Raw genomic sequence first — 18,798 nt, forward strand, 5'->3', positions numbered from 1 at the left:
GCCTCAAGATTCCTCATCGTTTGGCTGGACTTTGTAGAAGAGGACTGGTCACCCCCTCCTAAAACACCACAAGAATAATCAGCAGCTCCCCTGGGAAATGTAATGAGCTGTTTCTTAGAAGGTTTTGTGCTCTTAGCACASCACCTGAATGCCTCAGCAGGGCTCTAAACCCAGCCCTGTGCCTGCTGTGGCATTCCCTGGACTCCTGCATTGCTCYCCTGGGACAGACTAGATTTTCCATGGCAGCTTGCAGCAGGCTTCAGAATGGAAAGTTTTGCTAAATGCAAGATGGTCATGAATAACACAGGGAGTTTAATAACCTGCGTGTTATTTATTTTGCTACTAAATTCAATCCGTGCACTTTATTACAKTCGAGGGTGTCAACTCACAAAATATGTCAAGCCTGCTCAGTTATTGCCCAATGTACAGTAAAGCTGTTTTCACTCATATTCCACGAGGTTATTCAGAATTACTTTAAAATGCTTACTGCTACAAGAAGTTCAGGGGAAAGCCAACATCCTCCCTGTGCCCTTCTGTCTCCATTTGTCTGGCTGAGTATTTGTCCTTTTGTACCTTCAGCAAAATTTCAGTGGGTTTTTTCATACATATCCTGTCCGAGAGTTGTTTCTGAAAGCCATTACCAGATGCATTTTTAAAGACATTGAGAATGTGGAGGRGAAAAGTAGATCATCTTAAAAATATCTTCCTTTTGCAGATACGATTTTTGATGTCAAACTGTTACAGCCAAATTGGCTCTTTCCACATCCTTAGTTTTTAAACAAAAGTCACTTTGCCTTTTGAATTTTGGTATCTCACCCTCCTCCTCTAATTTTAATGCAAAAGGACTGARTAGCACGGTGAGAAAAGTTTCGACTACTAAATTAGTTCAGATGAGCAGGGGAAAGTTAAAACAAAAGGAATTTATTGGTACTGAAATAATAAAGCTCAGAGAAATCTAAACAGCATTCACATGCTTCCTCACCAAAACCAGTTATTTTGTTTATTAAGGTGACAGCCTTTCATGGAGTGAAATAGCTTCACCTGTGCATTATAACTAAGCTGGAGAAGTCTGTGGTGAAGTGAAATCTGCACTTAGGAAGAAATAATCCAATGTGCTCCATCTGCAGTCTGTTCAATTCCAGTCCAAAGGACAAAAATCCTAAAATACCCCATCAAGTCCCCGTGTGGTTCTGGAGACATTGACTCTGTTATTAACAAAACCATCCAGGGTACAGAGCTACTGAGCCCAAGTTTATTCTCCCTACAGGATCCTGACCGAGGGTGGCAGCTGGCAGTGCCCTCCATCCCACCCTGCATCGCACAAGTCAGAGAAGGAAAATTCCTATCAGGACTTCCAGTCAGCCTCCAGRTTCCTGCAGGATGGCTCCCTGCAGCTGACTCAGACCCTTCTGATGCTGGCCAGCCTGCCCAGCCAGATGGCAGCTTCTCCCTGGCATTTTGGGCCTGGGTACCCAGTGCAGAGCACAGTTTTTGTAATAGCCTGGTAAATGGCTCCCGAGGTTCATCTCAGATGCTCCAGCCTCTCCCTGAACTGCAGCATAACTAGATCCAATCATACTTCTGAACTCCACGGGGAAGAGATGCAGATAAATTCCTTTGCAAAATACATAATCAACAGGAAAACAATGCATAAAACATGCTATAGGYGTAATATATGTATAGACACATRCACACACACACTTTCCCTACTGCTYTCAGTGCACAGATATTAAAGAGTTCAGGTGATAAATCAATCTGCACTGCTAAAAGCAGTCACAGTGATCATTTACAGCTTCCACTGACTTCAGTCARAGATACTGATACTCTCAAGACAAGACTGCAAACTAAAACAATGTTTTACTTGGATGAATTTCTGTGTTTCAGATGCAGCAAATTGCATTTGAAGTTATTTTTGCTAAYAACATAAAATCACAATGCCTGCCATGATATCAGTTTTCATTGCCCTTTGATATTACAACACTGCTGATATCAACAAAGTAAATTACAAACACTCTGTCCAGAATCCCACCTTGTTACACAAAAATGGTGTATTTCAGTTTAACTAACACAGCAGCTGCTAAATATTTGGTTTTGCAGAAAACAATCCACCMCTGTGACACCTGTAAACAGGCTGGGTTGGATGGGGCTCTTTGCACTGCTTCTCCTTGCAGCCCACTCCAAATCCTCCTTCCAAGGGTCTCTAGAGGACACCTGAGCAGCTCACTGCCTCCTTTCCTCTAATCTTGTTAGAAGGTAACCACATCACTTGGAGAATGGAATCAACAGACTACAGCCAGGATGAGATGGGATCAAGCAATCAGCATTTTTCCAGCTCTCAAGGAGAAGAGATGAAAACAGTTTTCCCTTTAAATCAGCTAATCTATCCTCCACCTTGGGCTCTGGGGGAAAAAAAAAMCCCAACCCACTAATCTAGTAGTTAATCCTATTCTCTCACCACTACCCCTTCCCAGCTACAGTCTCTGGCCTTTTGCTTTTAAAAATAGAATAAAACAGGTCGAAGTATTCTGTCCTGGTGAGATGTATTCATCATTGCAGAGCTGGAATATTATTTCTTATTTCCAGGGACAACTGGGGGTTTGTGCTAGGAAAATCAAGTGCACAGGCTTAAATTGTTTTCTAAACAAAGAGCCAAATCCCCCGAGCAGTATCAGGAGATTCAGCTGTTCTCACTCCTGCAGCTCTGCTTGGAGTTGCTGCAGGTAAGAATTCAGGCTCAAAACCTTTCCTCCTGGCTTTTGCTTTCTAGTGAAAATTCCTTGTTCAACTGAACAGGCAAGGAGATGATGAAGTAATTTACCCAGAGCTGTCAGGGTGGACAACATCCTACCTCCCTCACCCTTCTTACTCCTGGTTCAGGGCAGTTTTAGCCACTTTGATTTTTTTTTTAAAGAAAGAAATGCTCAGTTATTTGAAAAAAAAAAAAAAAAAATTGATAGGTGGTTTTGCACACCAYTGTTATTGTGACTTACGTTTCCAAACAACTCAAAATTAGGCTAACCTTTAAACGCTCCTGCACTGCTTGGCAGTCAAAACAAAAATGACAAAAAATGCACTCTAATTTTAGCAGCCTCCAAGTGTGACATATGCCAGGTTCTGACACATGCCATTTTCCTGAGTCACCAACATGTGGCATCCTGCTGCTCCAGCTCTCACAGGCGAGGCTGAGGGATGATGGAATGTGTCTGCTGATGGCAGTAATAGTCTGGTACCCTTAGCAACATGGGGCKAACTGTGAACCTTTGCTTACATCAGGCCAGATCAATACAGCCATTACCAAGGGACATAAACAGAATAAAAAGCTGTCTCTATTGCATGAGTTAACTGCMGCAAGAGGAGAACATCCAGTTCCTGAAGGGCAGACTCACCAGCCAAGCRCAGGCAATAATGTTTCCATAGACTACAAGTCATCAGGGAGGATTAAATCTGCTCCTGCTGAGATTTAATTCTACAGTGWATTTCCTTTTTGGGGGAAGTCATAAACCACTGCAAATTCCCCAGCAGAAGACCGATACTAAGATGAAGGCAGTTCATTTTCAAAAAATACAAAACAATAGATTAGCTGGACTCAGAACAGAAATAGATTTTGCTTGATGTACATTTAAGTAAACAGCCTTCAAACAGCACTCTGCTGATGGGGTCTTTTCTAGAGGTGACTACATTTCAGTAGGGCATAAACTGATTCCTAACTTGCATTTAAACTTTGGAAGCTTGTATTCAAGATATAATGAGACAGGACAGGATCCTATTTCAGAAGGTGCTGTTGAAAATCCGAACTGAAATGCAAGATGTTCTACCAGTTAAAAATTTGTCTTTCAGGGGACAGCCCATAAATAAAGAGATTTAAAGCAACAATCTATTTAACCAAATCACAGGATAATCAAACACATGGTTGATTTCTCCTCCCTGCTCAGATGCTCCATGGTGCATGCTCATCTTAACTTAGATTTCACCGTTTATGCTCAGGCAACTCTATTTCCCCCAGAAGAACATTTATGTGATCCTCATAATGTGATCATCTCATTCTTACCATGTTTTGAGAAACAATGCAATAATTATCAGCCTTGTCTCTAAAGGAGTCACCCTGGAACACGAAGGAGCCTCCCAGAAATGAAGGAGGCAGCTCACCCTTTGGAGCATCCCTGGCTTTTGGCAAGCCAGGCAGATTTATCACATAAAATGTGGTCAGATTCTGCAGTTCAGGCCATCAAAATGACCCAGATCAGTTACACAGCTCTACACTGCAGTTTCCTATATGTCAGTTCTCAGAAGATAGATACATTGAAGAGAAAAAAAAAAATTCTTTTTTCTTTTTAAAGAAAAAAGAAGAATTCATTTAAAGAAAACCACCTTACCAACACACGGATGGAGTTTTGAAGATACTTGGAGAAAGATTTGATATTCCAGATGCTCCTGTGAGATAAATCCTCTAAGCTCTTTTAGATCAGTCATTTTCTCTAACAGCTAAGCCACCAGAAGTTGGGGAAGCTCAGACTTTGATGCCCATTTAGGAAAACCATGATGGATGATATTTAGTACTTTGTAAGTCAGACTAGATTATCACGGTGATTCCTGTCTGCTTTAAAAAACCTATTGATCCACTGGTGTCAGCACTGCAGAAGACAGCAAGTAGAAGCCTTCAAAATACTTTTAAGATGGTGACTATTGCTAACTTTGATGTGGTAAAATTCCAACATCGTGATGTATCTCCTGACAAGAAGAAAATTAAACTTCTGTTAATTAATACATTAATTTTAATTGGATTTTTCACAAGGCATATAGTAATCAGATTCTGAAAAGATGACTGAATGCATCCACACAGGAAACATCGATCTGTCGTGTAACACTAACTTGAAAGATTTAAGCTACTAATTCAGTTTTCTTGTCTGAGGAGCCTCTCCAGCAGTTTTGCATATAGTGGTCCTCTGGGTCTGGGAGAGTTTCTAAGCATAAACCAGTGCAGGAAGTCAGCAGAAAAGCTTTAACAAGAACAGGAATTAAGCCTTGTTCCAGTGCAGCTTGAGCAACGCTATGAATAGGTCACATACATCATGAAAACCAGCCATGAAATATAAGAACTTGCAGCCATCCAGAGACTGATTAATGATTCAAATAAGCAATTTCTTTTCATAATTGCACTTAGGGAACATTAGAGACACAGACCCCATTCAACAGCTTAAACTGGGCTCTAGATCAAGAAAACATATGCAAAACTGCAGGGCTGCTGCCTGCAAAAGCCAGCTAGTAATATTACCAGCATTAAGCTATTTTTTGATGCCTATGAAACTAAAAGTGCAGTTTTTTAGGTTTAAGGAAAATAACAACCCTGGAAAGAAGCTCTGCTTCATTATAATCCTCATAGGATGAATCTGCAAAAGGCAAAGATCCTGGCAACCTGAAATCATAAAGGATATCTATTATCCTTTGCAGAAGAGAAACAAAATTATTCGTTCAGCTCTGGTCACCCACTCTGTAACTAAAGCCCATCTGCCAAAACATCCCCATGGATCTGGGAGTTCCTTCCCTTCAGCTGTTAGTCACTCCCTCTGTTTTTCTCTCAGGATTCCTGTTCTCAGGCCTGGGCTCTGGCTGGCACAACAAACCAGGCACAAACTGAAAATAAGCAGTGGAGAATCCTGTCTACAGGATTATTGGGGATTACTGGTTTGGAATGACATATGCCAACAAAACAGTGGACATATCCCATATCTCTGCATATTGTCACAAAAACAATAGAATGGCCTCTCCTCAGGATAATATTCTTTTATTTAGGGAAATCACAGTGTATGTAGGCTTTTTCCATCAAAGCACAATTTTTTTTTTTTTTTTTTTTTTTTTTTTTTTGTATGGCACTGCAAAGTAACTCCACTAAAATTCAGGTCTCCCCAAGTGCCAGAATCGCAGGAATGCAGAGATTCACAGGACAGAGCTCTCTTTTGGGCAGAACAACCTGATAGTGCCAATCCAAACACCACACAGCCACCCCTCTGCTTTAATCTGGGAGCAGTACAAGACATGACAGAGAGCAGTAGCAGAACTTGTGTTTTCTTTGCCAACACGAGCTCATGAAAGAACAACCAAAGAGAGGTTCCTGGATGTGGACAGTGCAGGATGTTTAAGGAAATAATGCCACCAAAAGCACAAATAAGCACAAAAAATCTCACATTGTCCAATGACAATTTAGATTCTTACCTTCTTTAAAATCATCTGGTTAGGAATTTGCCAGTGCTTTTCAGAAATTCAAGATAGGCAACAGGTTGATCGTCTTTATCTTCACGCTCGTCAATTCCCCCCAAAAAGTCTAGCAGATGTACAAATTCCTCTTTCAAAAATGAGAAMTACCATTAAACCACTGTTATCCATGATATCTGACTTGTCCCCCATAAAGAGCAGCTCTAATTTGGGAATTCCCTTTAGGCTCCTCACTGTGAACACCAAAGCAAATAACTCATTTAGCTTTTCTGCAAAGGCCTTATTTTCCTTGARCACTTCTTTTACATCTTGATCATCTATCAACCTTATAGACCTTCAGGCAGGCTTCTTGCCTCTGATGTGTTTGAAAAAGTTTTTATTATTAGTTTTTATGCCTTTAGCAAGTTATTCTTCAAAATTGTTTTTTGTCCGCTATTATTATGGGTTTGCATTTAACTTGCCAGAGTGTACCAGAGTTTTATTTTTCCCTTAGTTCATTTGGGCAAGACTTCAAAGGGTGTCCTTTAATGCTAATGACCTTCTTCAGTCTAATAATCCCCTTTGCTAACTTCTCAAGCAACCTTTTATAAAGTTGTGGAGTTTTTCAAATWGGGGTAACACACTCTCTAATGGTCAAGCTGCAAAAAATGCATTCTTACAATGGGGATTTTATATAGCTGCCATGTCACCCCAAAGTGTTATTTTGTTCTGTTTTGCCCTTTTAGTGACTGCTTTTGGATTTCTTTTCCATTTTATGTTTGCCCCCTTTCAGAAGCCTGTGCTGTTCTAAGGTCTCTTTGGTTTGCATATTCCACCAGAAATGATGAATTTGAGCATGTTTATATTTATTATTACAGAATGTTTCTTTGACAGGGACATCTTCAATCAAGACTTTATCCTTGCCAAGGGATAAATAAAAAAAAAAAAAAAAATTTTTCTCTTTCAGGCCCTTTGATTTCTTGCTTCCAGAAGATGTCATTTTTGAAAGTATAAATGCAGTTTCTACATCACTTTTAATCATGACCCTTAATCAGGCTCTGTCATTACATTCTTTGATTCCTCATTGCTGCTGTGGTAATTCTGAGCATGAAACCATAAAGATGCTTAGTGCCACCATCCCATTTTGGCACGAAATTTTAATGCACAGAGACTGTGAGATTGTTCAGTACTTGTTGATACAATTCACTCCCTGCCTCAGTTTTTTTTTTTTTTTTTTTTTTTTCTATCCCTTTTTTTTTTTATACCTTTTTTTTTTTTTTTTTTGCTTCTGATCTTTCTTTGAACTAAAATGTCACTCCTCTGCTGGATTGGTTTCCTCTGTTATTGGTGTACAATTTTACACTGCTATTCCAGTGCTCCCTGATTGAGATGCTATTATGTCAATATCCTCATTTAAAATCAGCATTTCACTTTACCCATCTTCATTGCATGCACTGGACTAATTGTCCACTGGCTCTATTCCTGCTATCTTGCACCAGTAGAATAGCATGAACAGACACAGTTAGGTCAAGCACTTGGCCAGCTGTCTCTAAATCATTTTTGAATACTAAGAGCTCTTTTGTATTAAATAAAAAAGCCCTGGCAGTGACTTTGCCCCTGCGTCTTAAAAGGCAAATGCAATCCCAGGAAAATTGAACAAAGGGCACGGTCCTGATGCCTTCTGAAGAGGGAAAAATAAAATGGATCAGCTCATTCCAGGCATTTCCACTTGCATCCTGCGAGAAGCCCCGACTCTGAGAAGCTCTGGCAAGAGAGGAATTGAGTGCTGTGTCGTGCAGGAGCTCATTCTCCTCAGTGCTCAGCAGTTCAAATGCAAGCACTGAAGCAGACTTGTCAGTGACCTTGGCTCTGACCCACTTTATAGAAGCACTTGGGGAAGGAGCAGAAACGAAGGGGGAGCTTTTCATAAGTGGCTAAAAAAAAAAAAAAAGAAATCTCAAACTCTCGTGTCTGACTGAAAAACTGAGAAGGGGAGGAGGAACATGAAACCAGAATTACTGAGGAGGAGCTTAATCCTATCTCCCAGACTCAAGGAAACTCTCAACGCAGCACTGAACATGTCAGCCACTCCCTGATTAATGCTGCTTAAAATTAAAAAATCCMAAACCCTCTCTCCCCAATGCAGCTGCTATGAGGAATTCGGTAACATCCCATCTGTAAGAATTACAGAATGTTGAAGCAGGAAGAAGATGTAAGAGAGGGAGAAAATAATTCATGCTGAACCCCTCTCATACACTCAGTCCAAGAAAAATAATGTGCATTGTATAAAGGGAATATTTTCCTTCATTGGCAAGGGGTAAATTCTTTGAAGAGATGGCTCTGATTCATCAGCAGGGTGCTGGCAGATGCCTCTAGAAAAACAGAGAACATGGCTGTACATCTTCAAAAAAACTATTTTAGGAGACACTATTTCCTCAGAGGGATATTTGAGTTGTGTTCAGCCCCCTAGGCACATCCCAGGAAAATACAACCGTGTTTTGATGGTAGAGGATACTAAAGCTTTGATGGATAATATTTTGATCCAAGGTAAAAGAGAGGAGTTTGACTAAAGGCCCTAAAAAGCTGAGGAAAGAGACCGAGATGCCGAGCTAAAACTAAGAAAGCAACAACATAAGTTCCATGTAATAGCAATAAAACACCTGGGAGGAAAGATAAGGGGTACAGTAGATCACTGCAAAGTGGAGGTCATAACTAATGTGTCTGCCCCAAACAAAAAGCAGCAGCACAGAGATTCCTCAGAGTGCTAAACTCCTGGAAAAAAAACCACCCCAAACTGGTTTAGATGTTTGGAGCAGCAACGTGCAGATGCCACTGCACACAAACACCCCAAGTGACAGGATGCAAATTTAACACAACACATGAGAATATTGAAGGTTGAGTGAAGGGGTACTTATCTAGAAATGTGATAGTGAACCACGTTCAAATATCTCTACAGTGCTTCATGCAGGTGTCTGGATATCATGGAGAACAGCTTAGAATTGACAGGCACAAATGAAAACTGGCCATTGTTGTGTTGAAAAAAAAAAGAGATTTTAGTTGCTGGGATTGAAACATTTTATTCTTCTTTGYGTATATTTTTTTTACCTTTAACTTTTCCTATTCTAGATAAAAACATTGCCAAATGAGGATAGGAAAAAAAGGTCAAAGGAACTAAAACATGTGTCAGAGATTACCACTATGATGATATGATTAGCACAGTRAGTGAGTACAAACAGAGAGAAATTTGGTAGCTGTAGACATATTTTAGACCCTTTTCCTGAAGACTCTGGAATATTTGACAAAAGTACAGTAGAGCTCATGATCTAGTGAAAACATTCACTAGATTGTGAACATGCAAGTGTGATCAAAACAAAACAAATTCAGACAAAAAGCCTGTCTAGTTTAGATGAAATAATAGTGATTTATAATTCTCAAAATACAAGTTTTCCTCAGCAAAAAAAGAAGACTATTAGCAGTGGGTGGCCTGAATGCCTCACCCCTTCCTTGACTGTCGTTGTAGCAAGGATATTTGCAGTTGCAGGTRGAACTTCATCTAAGGGTGTAAATGATTCCTAAAAGTTGCCAGAGAAATTATATATTCACTTTTATGCATACATTTATACCTATGAAGACTTACCCAAAGAAATTAGATATTCACTTTTATACATACATTTATATATATGAAGATTTACGGGTTGAAAACAAATCAAAGAGAGGGGACAAAAACCACGGATTAATTGGAGATGAGAAGAAAATCTCTGGAGTTTATTGAGTGTATTGAACTGTTTCAAGATGGAATTAACTCTATCTGAACCTTTTTTTCTAAAAAAAAAACATCATAAAACCTTCCAGTGGAAAAGATCCTGCACCTCCTGCAATGAAACTGTTCTAGTGTAAAACCAGCTCTGCTACTTGCAAGTTTCATTGAATATTGTGAGTGTTTAAAGGACTGTGGGGAAAAAAAAGTTGCAGAGATCAGAAGCTGCTTTACCTGGTAAAAACACAGAACATATTAGTAGATCAAGAGAGAATRTTTACTCCAGGAAGCAGAATTGTTAAAATTGCATGAAAGGAACTGAGGAGTTCTTCTGAACTGTTACTCTCACAAGATTGCTTCTCAGAAAATGCCACAGCTAACAAACTGATCACGCACATCAGCTTTGCTTCTGTCAGCAGATACCAAATTTATCCCTATTTAACAACAGAAGAGTTTAATGGGAACACTTTTAAACAGCCTGTGTGAAGTGTAATGTTAGCTAGAGCATTGGTAACTCTGATTATGCTGGTCCAACAGGAAATAGAATCAAAATCCTAAACATAAATTATGGGATCAGACAATGATGGGTACATCACACTGCTAAATTACACCACTGAGAGAAAGGCTGTCCTCACTGCTGTTCAACAGAGAACTGAAACAAGAATGGAATTTCCAAAATACTGAAAAGTTACCCTTCAGTCAAAAGGGACTGGCAAGAGAGAAGTGGTACAGGGAACTCCTGAAATATCAACAGAGCAGCAYRAACACAAACATTCCCATAGAAAGAAGCTACAGAGCTGTCACAACTGACCACAAACTGCATGAGCACAGGTAATGGCTGTTCAGGAGGAGAGAAATGAGAGGCAGTATGTTGGTCATTTTCCCTAAGAAGACCTCAGAATAACACACAAAAGATGATGGCTGGCAGTGCCTGATTTGGTGTCAGAGTGAAAACCACCGGGTACAAATCACAACCCGGGATGTCTGAGGGGCTCCCTGAGCATCACTTCCCAGTGGGTTGTTAAAATTCTATAATGAGTTAAAAATGATTGTTCACAAGGAAATCTAAGAGCTCTGCTGATGGCAAGATGGAGCCAGGTAGTTTGTGATCACCCCGTGTTAATCTGCTAGGACTCCTCTCACCACATGATGCTGATCTGCTTGGCTCCAAATGAATTCTGAGCAACACCAAACCCCAACCCACAGCCTTTCCAAACATTTATTAAAATCTAAACTAGCTTCAGCCAGAATGAGAACGAGCTTGTAATTTTCCAGTGAAATATATTCCAGTTTGTTGCTCCACTTTATAACGGGAGCAGAGGAGATGACGAGGGAATAGAAAAATTTTTGAAGAGAAAACAATTGCTTGCAGTCATTCAAATGTTAGATTAGAAAATGTTACTTGAGGGCTTACAGCATAAGAARCCTAAGTGTACAATTTTGATGTGAAACCCTTGCAAAATCTGTTGTTATACTTTACTTGTCAACCACCCAGTATCACATTGATGGTAATACTAACAACATCATTTCACGAGATGAGTGGAAGCAGAGCCTCTAAGRTTGACACAATTTGCAGGACTGACAAAAATAAAATTTATGTCACTCTCCAGCAGAGCACACACATCTTGGGGACCAGATGCATTTTTCTAAATGTGGAGTTGTCTGGTGAGGAATGTGGCACTGCCCAAGGCAGGGAGGATGTGAGGTCACTAAAGCAGCACTACCACTGGGAATAGTTGCAACCTGCAAAATATCAGTTAAGGATTCGAAGTCTTTACTTTGTGACCTAGTTTTCCTCAAAACCTGAATGCTTCTCTCAAAATATGACAAGGATTACTAGGAAAAAAAAAGTTTCTCTCTTTCACTGCAAAAGTTGAGGATAACAAAGAAAGTGGAGGTTTGGATGTGGAGCACTCCCACAACACCACACTTGGACCACGGCTCCTGCACTGTCACAACTCCTCTCCTTGAGAATACACTCCAAATGGTGCTGCTGRAGGCCTAGAAAAGATGCAGGCTGAACAACTGCACTGGCAGTGGGGCCCTAAAAAGTGTCAGAAACAGAGCAGCACAAGAAGGGCAATGATGGAGGATCTGCATCGAGCATCAGCAACTGAGCTGGACCTTTGAAAGAGCTGGGAAATGGTTTGGAGTGTTAGCAACACCTGAAACCTCTTGACAGCAATGAAAACACAGAACCAGAATGGAGAGACAGAAAATGGAAGGAAAAGGAAAGAATGTTTGTGACCAAGAGAAACCACCAGGCTGGACAGTATTGAGAGCTCCAGTGAGTTACAAAGAGTCAGGGAGACAATGTGCCCCCTTCATCTGGGAGCCAGCCTGCTTCAGACTGCTCTGGACCTTCCACCTCACCTCTTTCCCTGGATCAGGGCTCATCTGGAACTGAGATCAGGCCTCTTTCACAGAACAAACTCCCTCTGCTGCCTCCYTGCATCAGTGGAGTGCAGGATGTTTGAGGGGAGGATCCCTGGGAGGATCCCATGTGCCTCTAAAGAAGGGAGAGATGATAACATAGACCCAGAGGATGCATGTTCAGTACCTTTGCAAGAAAGCAGATATATTCTCTTTCTGAAGAGGAACAGRAGAATCCAGAACAGAGCTGCTGAAGGATCCAGTTACCCTGGCTTACCACACAAATGCTAATTCCCCTGCACTCTTATTGCTTGCCCACTCAAGCCTACCTGGATCAAAAGCTAGGCCTCCTCAGAGACAGGAAGATTGGAAAATAATGATTTTGTTCAAGTGTGAGCCTGCACATGGGATCTCAAAAAACCTCCTGRAAAACATAAAAGGTGTCATTCACCCTTAAATGCCACCCCCTCCCCATGCCTACAGTATTATGTTTACTCATCCTTTCTTATTACTAATTCTGCTGTCAGCAGATAGCCCCRAAGCCCACAGGCTCTTTGCCTCCCTCATTCCTGTCCCAGCAATAGCAGATTGCCATCCTCCATCAGTTAATTCATCAGCCCTTGTGGCAGATGTCTGTGTGCTGGATCTAAAGGTTCCAGCCCAGCAGATGACTCAGAGTTTAGCATGATGGGGTTTTCATTCTGCATTGAATCAGTGAAAACTTTCACCCAGAGCAGTATTAAAAGTAGGCAAGGGCTGCGACATCAAGCACTCCAAAGTCAGGAATGGATACAGAAAAGTCACTTCTGCAGAAATAATTTAAATTTTAGTATATAAGTGCATGAAGGAGATGATAATTAAGGAGTATATCCCAGGTAAGTGGGGATTTTTTGTTTTCATCTTTTTTGGACAGTTCTCAGGGTCACTCAGGGCACAAAGTGAAACAGTATCTAGCAAAGRAATMGTTTGCTTGGAGGACTCCAGTTTCRCTTCAACAGGAGGTGAAAAATAGTCAGAATAGAAGCAAGACAGAAGAAAAAAGTCAAACTCCAGTGTTGCAATGAGGGTGTCTGGATTTTCATTAAGGAGGGGAAAATTACTTGAAACAGCTTTATCCCAAGTGGTCAGTCACTGCCCATTCCTTGTTTTCTAGGTCCTAAGATCTCCAAGTGATAGAAACAGCCTATCCTACTCTTCCTTGGAGGAGGAAGGGGTAGAAACAAGACAGTGAAAGCATCAACCTTTGCTGAATGACATGAAACAAATCTGATTCCAGGCTGWTCTTAAATCACCTATCACAAATGAGTATGTATTCTAACCATAACTGTCTGTTTCTTATCTGCACATTTTTCTCTCATGGGGGTCCCTCCCCAAAAAAAAATAATAACCCAGAGGTTTTGGTCTCGGTAGACCATCCATGTCTGGAGCTTGCCAGAACTGACCRCTTGATCCCCAGCCCAAAACATTCAAACATCATCTTGACCATAAGCACAGAAGGAAAGTTGGTGAATTCAGATTGTTCTTGTGTTTCAATTCAGCTGAATTAGATTCCCTAGAACACAGACATTCACACTGCAAAGAGCTCTGCATGAAGTGTCATCATGCACAAGGAGAAGCTTTTGGCCCCACAGCTCAGCTGTTGGAATGGCACATATGAACATGCTTTAACATGCTCCAAACAGAACCATCTGAGCTGCTTTAAACAATATAATTCATGTTCTGGGATAACTCTGCTGCCTGCKGCAGCACAGAGATGGAAATCATCAGGTGTCATCTGGTGGAATCGTGGGGAGACATTGCTCACTCACATTTGGGCAGGGAAAGGTATCTGGTGAACAGAAATATCCCCATCCAACAGCACATGGTCTGGAAGAGTCCATCACTTCAGTCTGACACCACTCAAAACAGCTGAGAACATCCCCTCATTTCCCAGGTCAGCACTATGACAGTGATACCTGAGTTTCTGTGTCAAAATCGGTGACACAATGGTCAAAACCTTCCCATCGTTCTCTCATTTCCTGACCCATCCATTCCCTCCTAAGGATATGGCCYTTATGGAATTTGAAACACTTTAAAAATAAAATAAAATAAGCACTCTTGGTAATACCCAGATGAACAGCAAACCACAAGTGCTTTGGATTATTTTTATGCAGTAACTACAGCAAACACTCAGCCTTGGAACACTCAGTGCTGGAATCTCTGTGGCTGTGGCATTGTGCGAGTGCCTCAAACCCACTTCACTTATTTCTGTGTCACTCATCCTCCCTGCTCCAAAATGAACTTTTTTTTTTTCAAAGGAAAGAGCTTATCTTCCATACTGCAGAGCTGAAGAAAAATCCTCCTATGCAGCAATATTTAAAACATGGTTTTATGGTCTTATGGCAGCTAATTTTCCTTAAGTGATTTAAGGGAATGAATACATCTGAAAGTCCTGCACTGAGCTGCTCTGCAATGGCAACATGAAGCCAAACTTGCTCTGCTTTAAACAATCCAGTCTTCTGTGCACAGCCCTTCATGGCAGATCTTGTCTGCAATGGGGACGATGAAGGGTTTTTTTTTAATGCCTTTTTTTTTGTACCAGGGAACTAGACTTTGCATTTTATTCCATTTGATATTCCCCAGTGTGGGAAGACTTCAGGTGAGGAGAGGGTGGCAGGACAGACAGGTTCAAAGGCAAAATGCCTGATGTGACACAGTTTGCCASCAGCCCTCCTGCAGCAGGGCACCTGTGCATGCAGCCAACCATCTATCATGTATTACTCATCTGAAAGGAACACTCTGCACCTGAAAAGCACCTCAAATTCTCAGCTGCCTGAAGGGACTCAAAGCAGGTTTTATTCTGGCACTCTGTCASAACTGAATAAAAGCAGTCCCTGCTGAAGCAGGACGGTGCAGGGACAGTCCCATGTTCTCTCTCTGAGGCACCTGGCCTGTCTTCTCCTTTTGTCCAACACTTTGCATATAGTCTTTTCATTCAAATATTACTGGGATAAGAGGGACTAAGAATCTGGTATTGCTCAAGAATAACAGTAATCCCATATCCTGCAYTGCATTGCTGAGCATCCCTGGAAATGCCAGAAAGGCTGGTCTTGGCAAGGGGATGGCAAAACCAGACAAGAAGGTTTTTTTTGGTGGGTAGCCAATTCACTGAGAAATGGAATTCTGAARTGCAAACTGAACTTTGCTGATACTTTAATAAAAAAAAAAATTCTAAACAATTTTTTTTTAAAAAAAATGAAATAACCTGAAAATGAAATGTTACATTCTGTGTTTGAAAGGCTCCTTTTTCTTTCCCTCAGAAAGAAATGAACTGGAACTGGCTCATCTCAGGTTGATCACTGGGGAAGGGGTGGGAGACAGAGAGATGGAGGAAAAGAAAGATTCCCATTTTAGACTAACTCTAATCAAACAGTTATTTTGATTTTTCATTTTAGYCACCAAAGCAAATTAATTCATTCCTCATGCATAGGGCAGCTGGAAGCTACCAGAATTTTCAAAGCTTCCTTAGAATGGGATGAAGCTGAAAAGAACTTCTCCCTACCTCCAAGAACAGCTTTATTTTTCTGGCAGGGACTTTTAATAGGGCCAGGATTTGTTGCCTTACTGGCTATAAGCATTTCCCTACATTCAGCTTTCTTGTGCTGTTCAAACACCTCTTAATTCTTGGAAAAAAATCTTCTCTCAAAGCATTCTACATGCTCTCCCCATCATATAAAAGGAAAATTGTCTTGCTTTTTGGGGTAGAAAACAGAGGAAAGACCAGGCTGGCTCCAAAACTCTTCTCTGTGCCTTTCCATCAATATCATCATCAGTTTAATTGAGCTTAGGAGCTGGGTCAGGGGCTCTATGTGCAGTGCAAGGTGCTGCACAAACTGAACAGAAAGACAAATTCTGTGCCAARCAATTAGCAGTCTGAGAAAATATTTTTCATTCAATTGGATTCCACTCCATATGTAAGGATCTTATCTATTAACCGATCTTCCTTGTACCTAAAACCTCCTCTGCACAGGTATTACTAGTAGCTGGAAGATAAAAAGTCCAATTAAGATGTATTGGGAAAACCAGGAGTTAAATTAAAGGAGGTCTTATCCTATACATGATGTAGCCGGGGGTAAGAAACCTTTTCCTTTATTAGCAAGGCAAGCCAGGTCCTTTTTCACAGAAACAAAAAGAAAGAAAAAAATAAAAGGAAAAATTAGCAAAACTTCAGGGAATTACAAATTCAAATTCCCTCTCCATTGTGAGAAGCAAGAAGAAAGGGCAAAAAACCAGGAGTCCCATGAARAAAAATATAATAATCTATAAAATCTCCTCTTATTTTTTAGTAGTGATTTTTTCCTACCCATCTCCTTTTTTTTTTCCAGCAGTTTTTCTTAGGTGCCACGTTCAATAATCCTTCCGCACTTTGATGTCAAACATTCAATAGCTGTCTGCCTCCCTCCCACTCCTCTTCTCCATATTCTCCACCATCCATYTCCTCTGATTAGCTAAGATTTCACCTTCAAGAGCACCTCTGCCTCTCTGTCTGAGCACGAGTGTGTTTATATCATATTTGCAAATATCCTCCCCCTTCTGCACTGCACACACACAGCCAGAGCCCCGGATTGAGCATCACTGCCATTCCCTAATTCAATTTGGGAGGTCTGCTGTTTTCAATCCAGCTCAGAGCATGAGAGCAGCTCAACTGAATTTAGGCCCTGCCTAAATAATTCTAACAATTCTACATTAGAATTATTTTGTGTTTAACGTGAGCTGGACTTTACTCCACTTGCTTTCCCCACTTCTGATGCCTCCTGTGACAAAAGGCGCAACTGTTACTCAGTCTACTGCACTGTGGGGTGCGGGTGTGGGATTTCTCCCTAATTTTGGTTTGTCACTGGGTCATGCTGGAGTYGCTGGCRTCTCCCCCTGCAGCAAGAGAGGCTSTGTCCCCCATCCCAAGGGGACAGCAGCCCCTGTCCCCACTCACCGGGTTGTTGTACATGTCGATGATGAGCTCCTTCACTCCGTGCAGGGTGGGATGAGCCCACGGAGAGGGATTTGCCCAGTGCCGGTTCAGATCAAACCCCATCAGGGAGCACCTGTGCACAAAAACACACACACATCAAGGATTTATGGGGGTTCGCTGCAGAATCAGGGCTGTGCCCTGCAGCTGAAACAGTTCAACATGTCATTCTCATGGGGGGAACAAAGCAATGCTCCCCTGAGGAAGGGCTGAAGCAATGGCCCCTGTCAGAAACGCCATGACCAGCAGAATATCGAGTGAAACAGCTTTGTCATTGAGCCTTCCTGCCCTCACAGCCCCTGTGCTCACTCCATCCTTTGCCTTTTCCCAGCTCAGCTGGCTGGCACAGGAGCAGCCTCAGCTGACCTTGGAGGTTCCCTTCTCTCAGAACCTCCGGCTGAGGCTCTGTGATTGCTCTGAGGGCAATTCTCACCCTGCACCACCAAACTGGACCTCAGGTTTGTCCTTGACTCAGCAAGGCTGTTCAGAGCTTTGCCATCCACAGCCATTAAGTTTGTGCTTAAGGGATTTAAAGCATGAATGTCACTGTGGCACCAACCCAGGGCCTCGCTCTCTTCCCCTCCTGCAGCTGCCTACACAAAAGTCAGCCAACCAAGTTAAAATGCTTATTGGCCATCAAATCTTCTAGGCACTGGAGCATGGRTGCCACCTTGGCTTCTCCTTGCTGCCCTGACTCAGATCCCACTCAGGGATTCATTGTCTTGAATTGGATTCTGCTGCTCCCAGCCCCATAGGGTATTTTCCAAATTCTTTGTGAAGCCCCACCGAAACTCAGAAGGTTGTCATTAGAGTAGGCACAGGAACTGAAAATATGAAATTTGAGAAAGAAATTAAAAAGCTGAAAGTGGCACAAGTAGGAGGAAAAGGAGGAAATCATATCCCTTGTCTACCACAGAGATCACCCAGAAAATCTGTGGCCACTGATATGTGCAGGAAGAAAACTTCATCATCTCAAGCTGAGATTAGGATCAGTTGAGCAGATTCTTGCTCAGGAATTCTGTGGAAGACCACACAAACAATAAAAGTCCAGGTAGAGATGCAACTTCCTCTATAGTTAAAACAAACAAACAAACAAAAAAATCAACCTCACTGCTAAGCCTTAAAGCTTCTTGAGAGAAGAAGAGCTTTCATTGATCCCACATCTATTACAAGAATGTCTGTTCAGCCTTAATCTTTTAAACACGCCTGTGCAAATAATAGAGATTCACTCCTGCAGTGCTATCCTTTGACAAAAAAATTCTAAGAATCTGATGACCAAAACCAGGTTTAATTGGCAAAGACAAAGGAAAATAAAACAAAGACAGAGAGGTGAAATGCTAAAAAAAAGTGAGGAGATGAAACCAGAGGATGAAATTCTTTTTTAGACCTAAAGAATAAATATTTTCCTATGAACCAAAAGATATAAAGTTAATGGGACATTGTTTTGTAAAAATTCTTATGCMCATCCAAGCAA

General features: G+C 41.3%; 1 protein-coding gene across 1 annotated transcript in view; it reads right to left on the reverse strand.

Annotated features, from left to right (window-relative positions):
• Nucleotides 1–17,394, reverse strand: part of LOC130581694 (cytosolic carboxypeptidase 6-like) — a 137,040-nt gene extending 119,646 nt beyond the window's left edge. Inside the window, exon 1 of the mRNA XM_057379949.1 lies at nt 17,289–17,394. Coding sequence (XP_057235932.1) covers nt 17,289–17,390 — 102 coding nt within the window. The 5' untranslated portion in view covers nt 17,391–17,394. The remainder of the gene's footprint in view (nt 1–17,288) is intronic.
• Between the last annotated feature and the right edge of the window lie 1,404 nt (nt 17,395–18,798).

This window comes from Malurus melanocephalus, unplaced genomic scaffold, assembly GCF_030028575.1.
Source record: "Malurus melanocephalus ecotype Western Australia unplaced genomic scaffold, MMel_1.1 scaffold_427, whole genome shotgun sequence".
NCBI classification, from domain to species: domain Eukaryota; kingdom Metazoa; phylum Chordata; class Aves; order Passeriformes; family Maluridae; genus Malurus; species Malurus melanocephalus.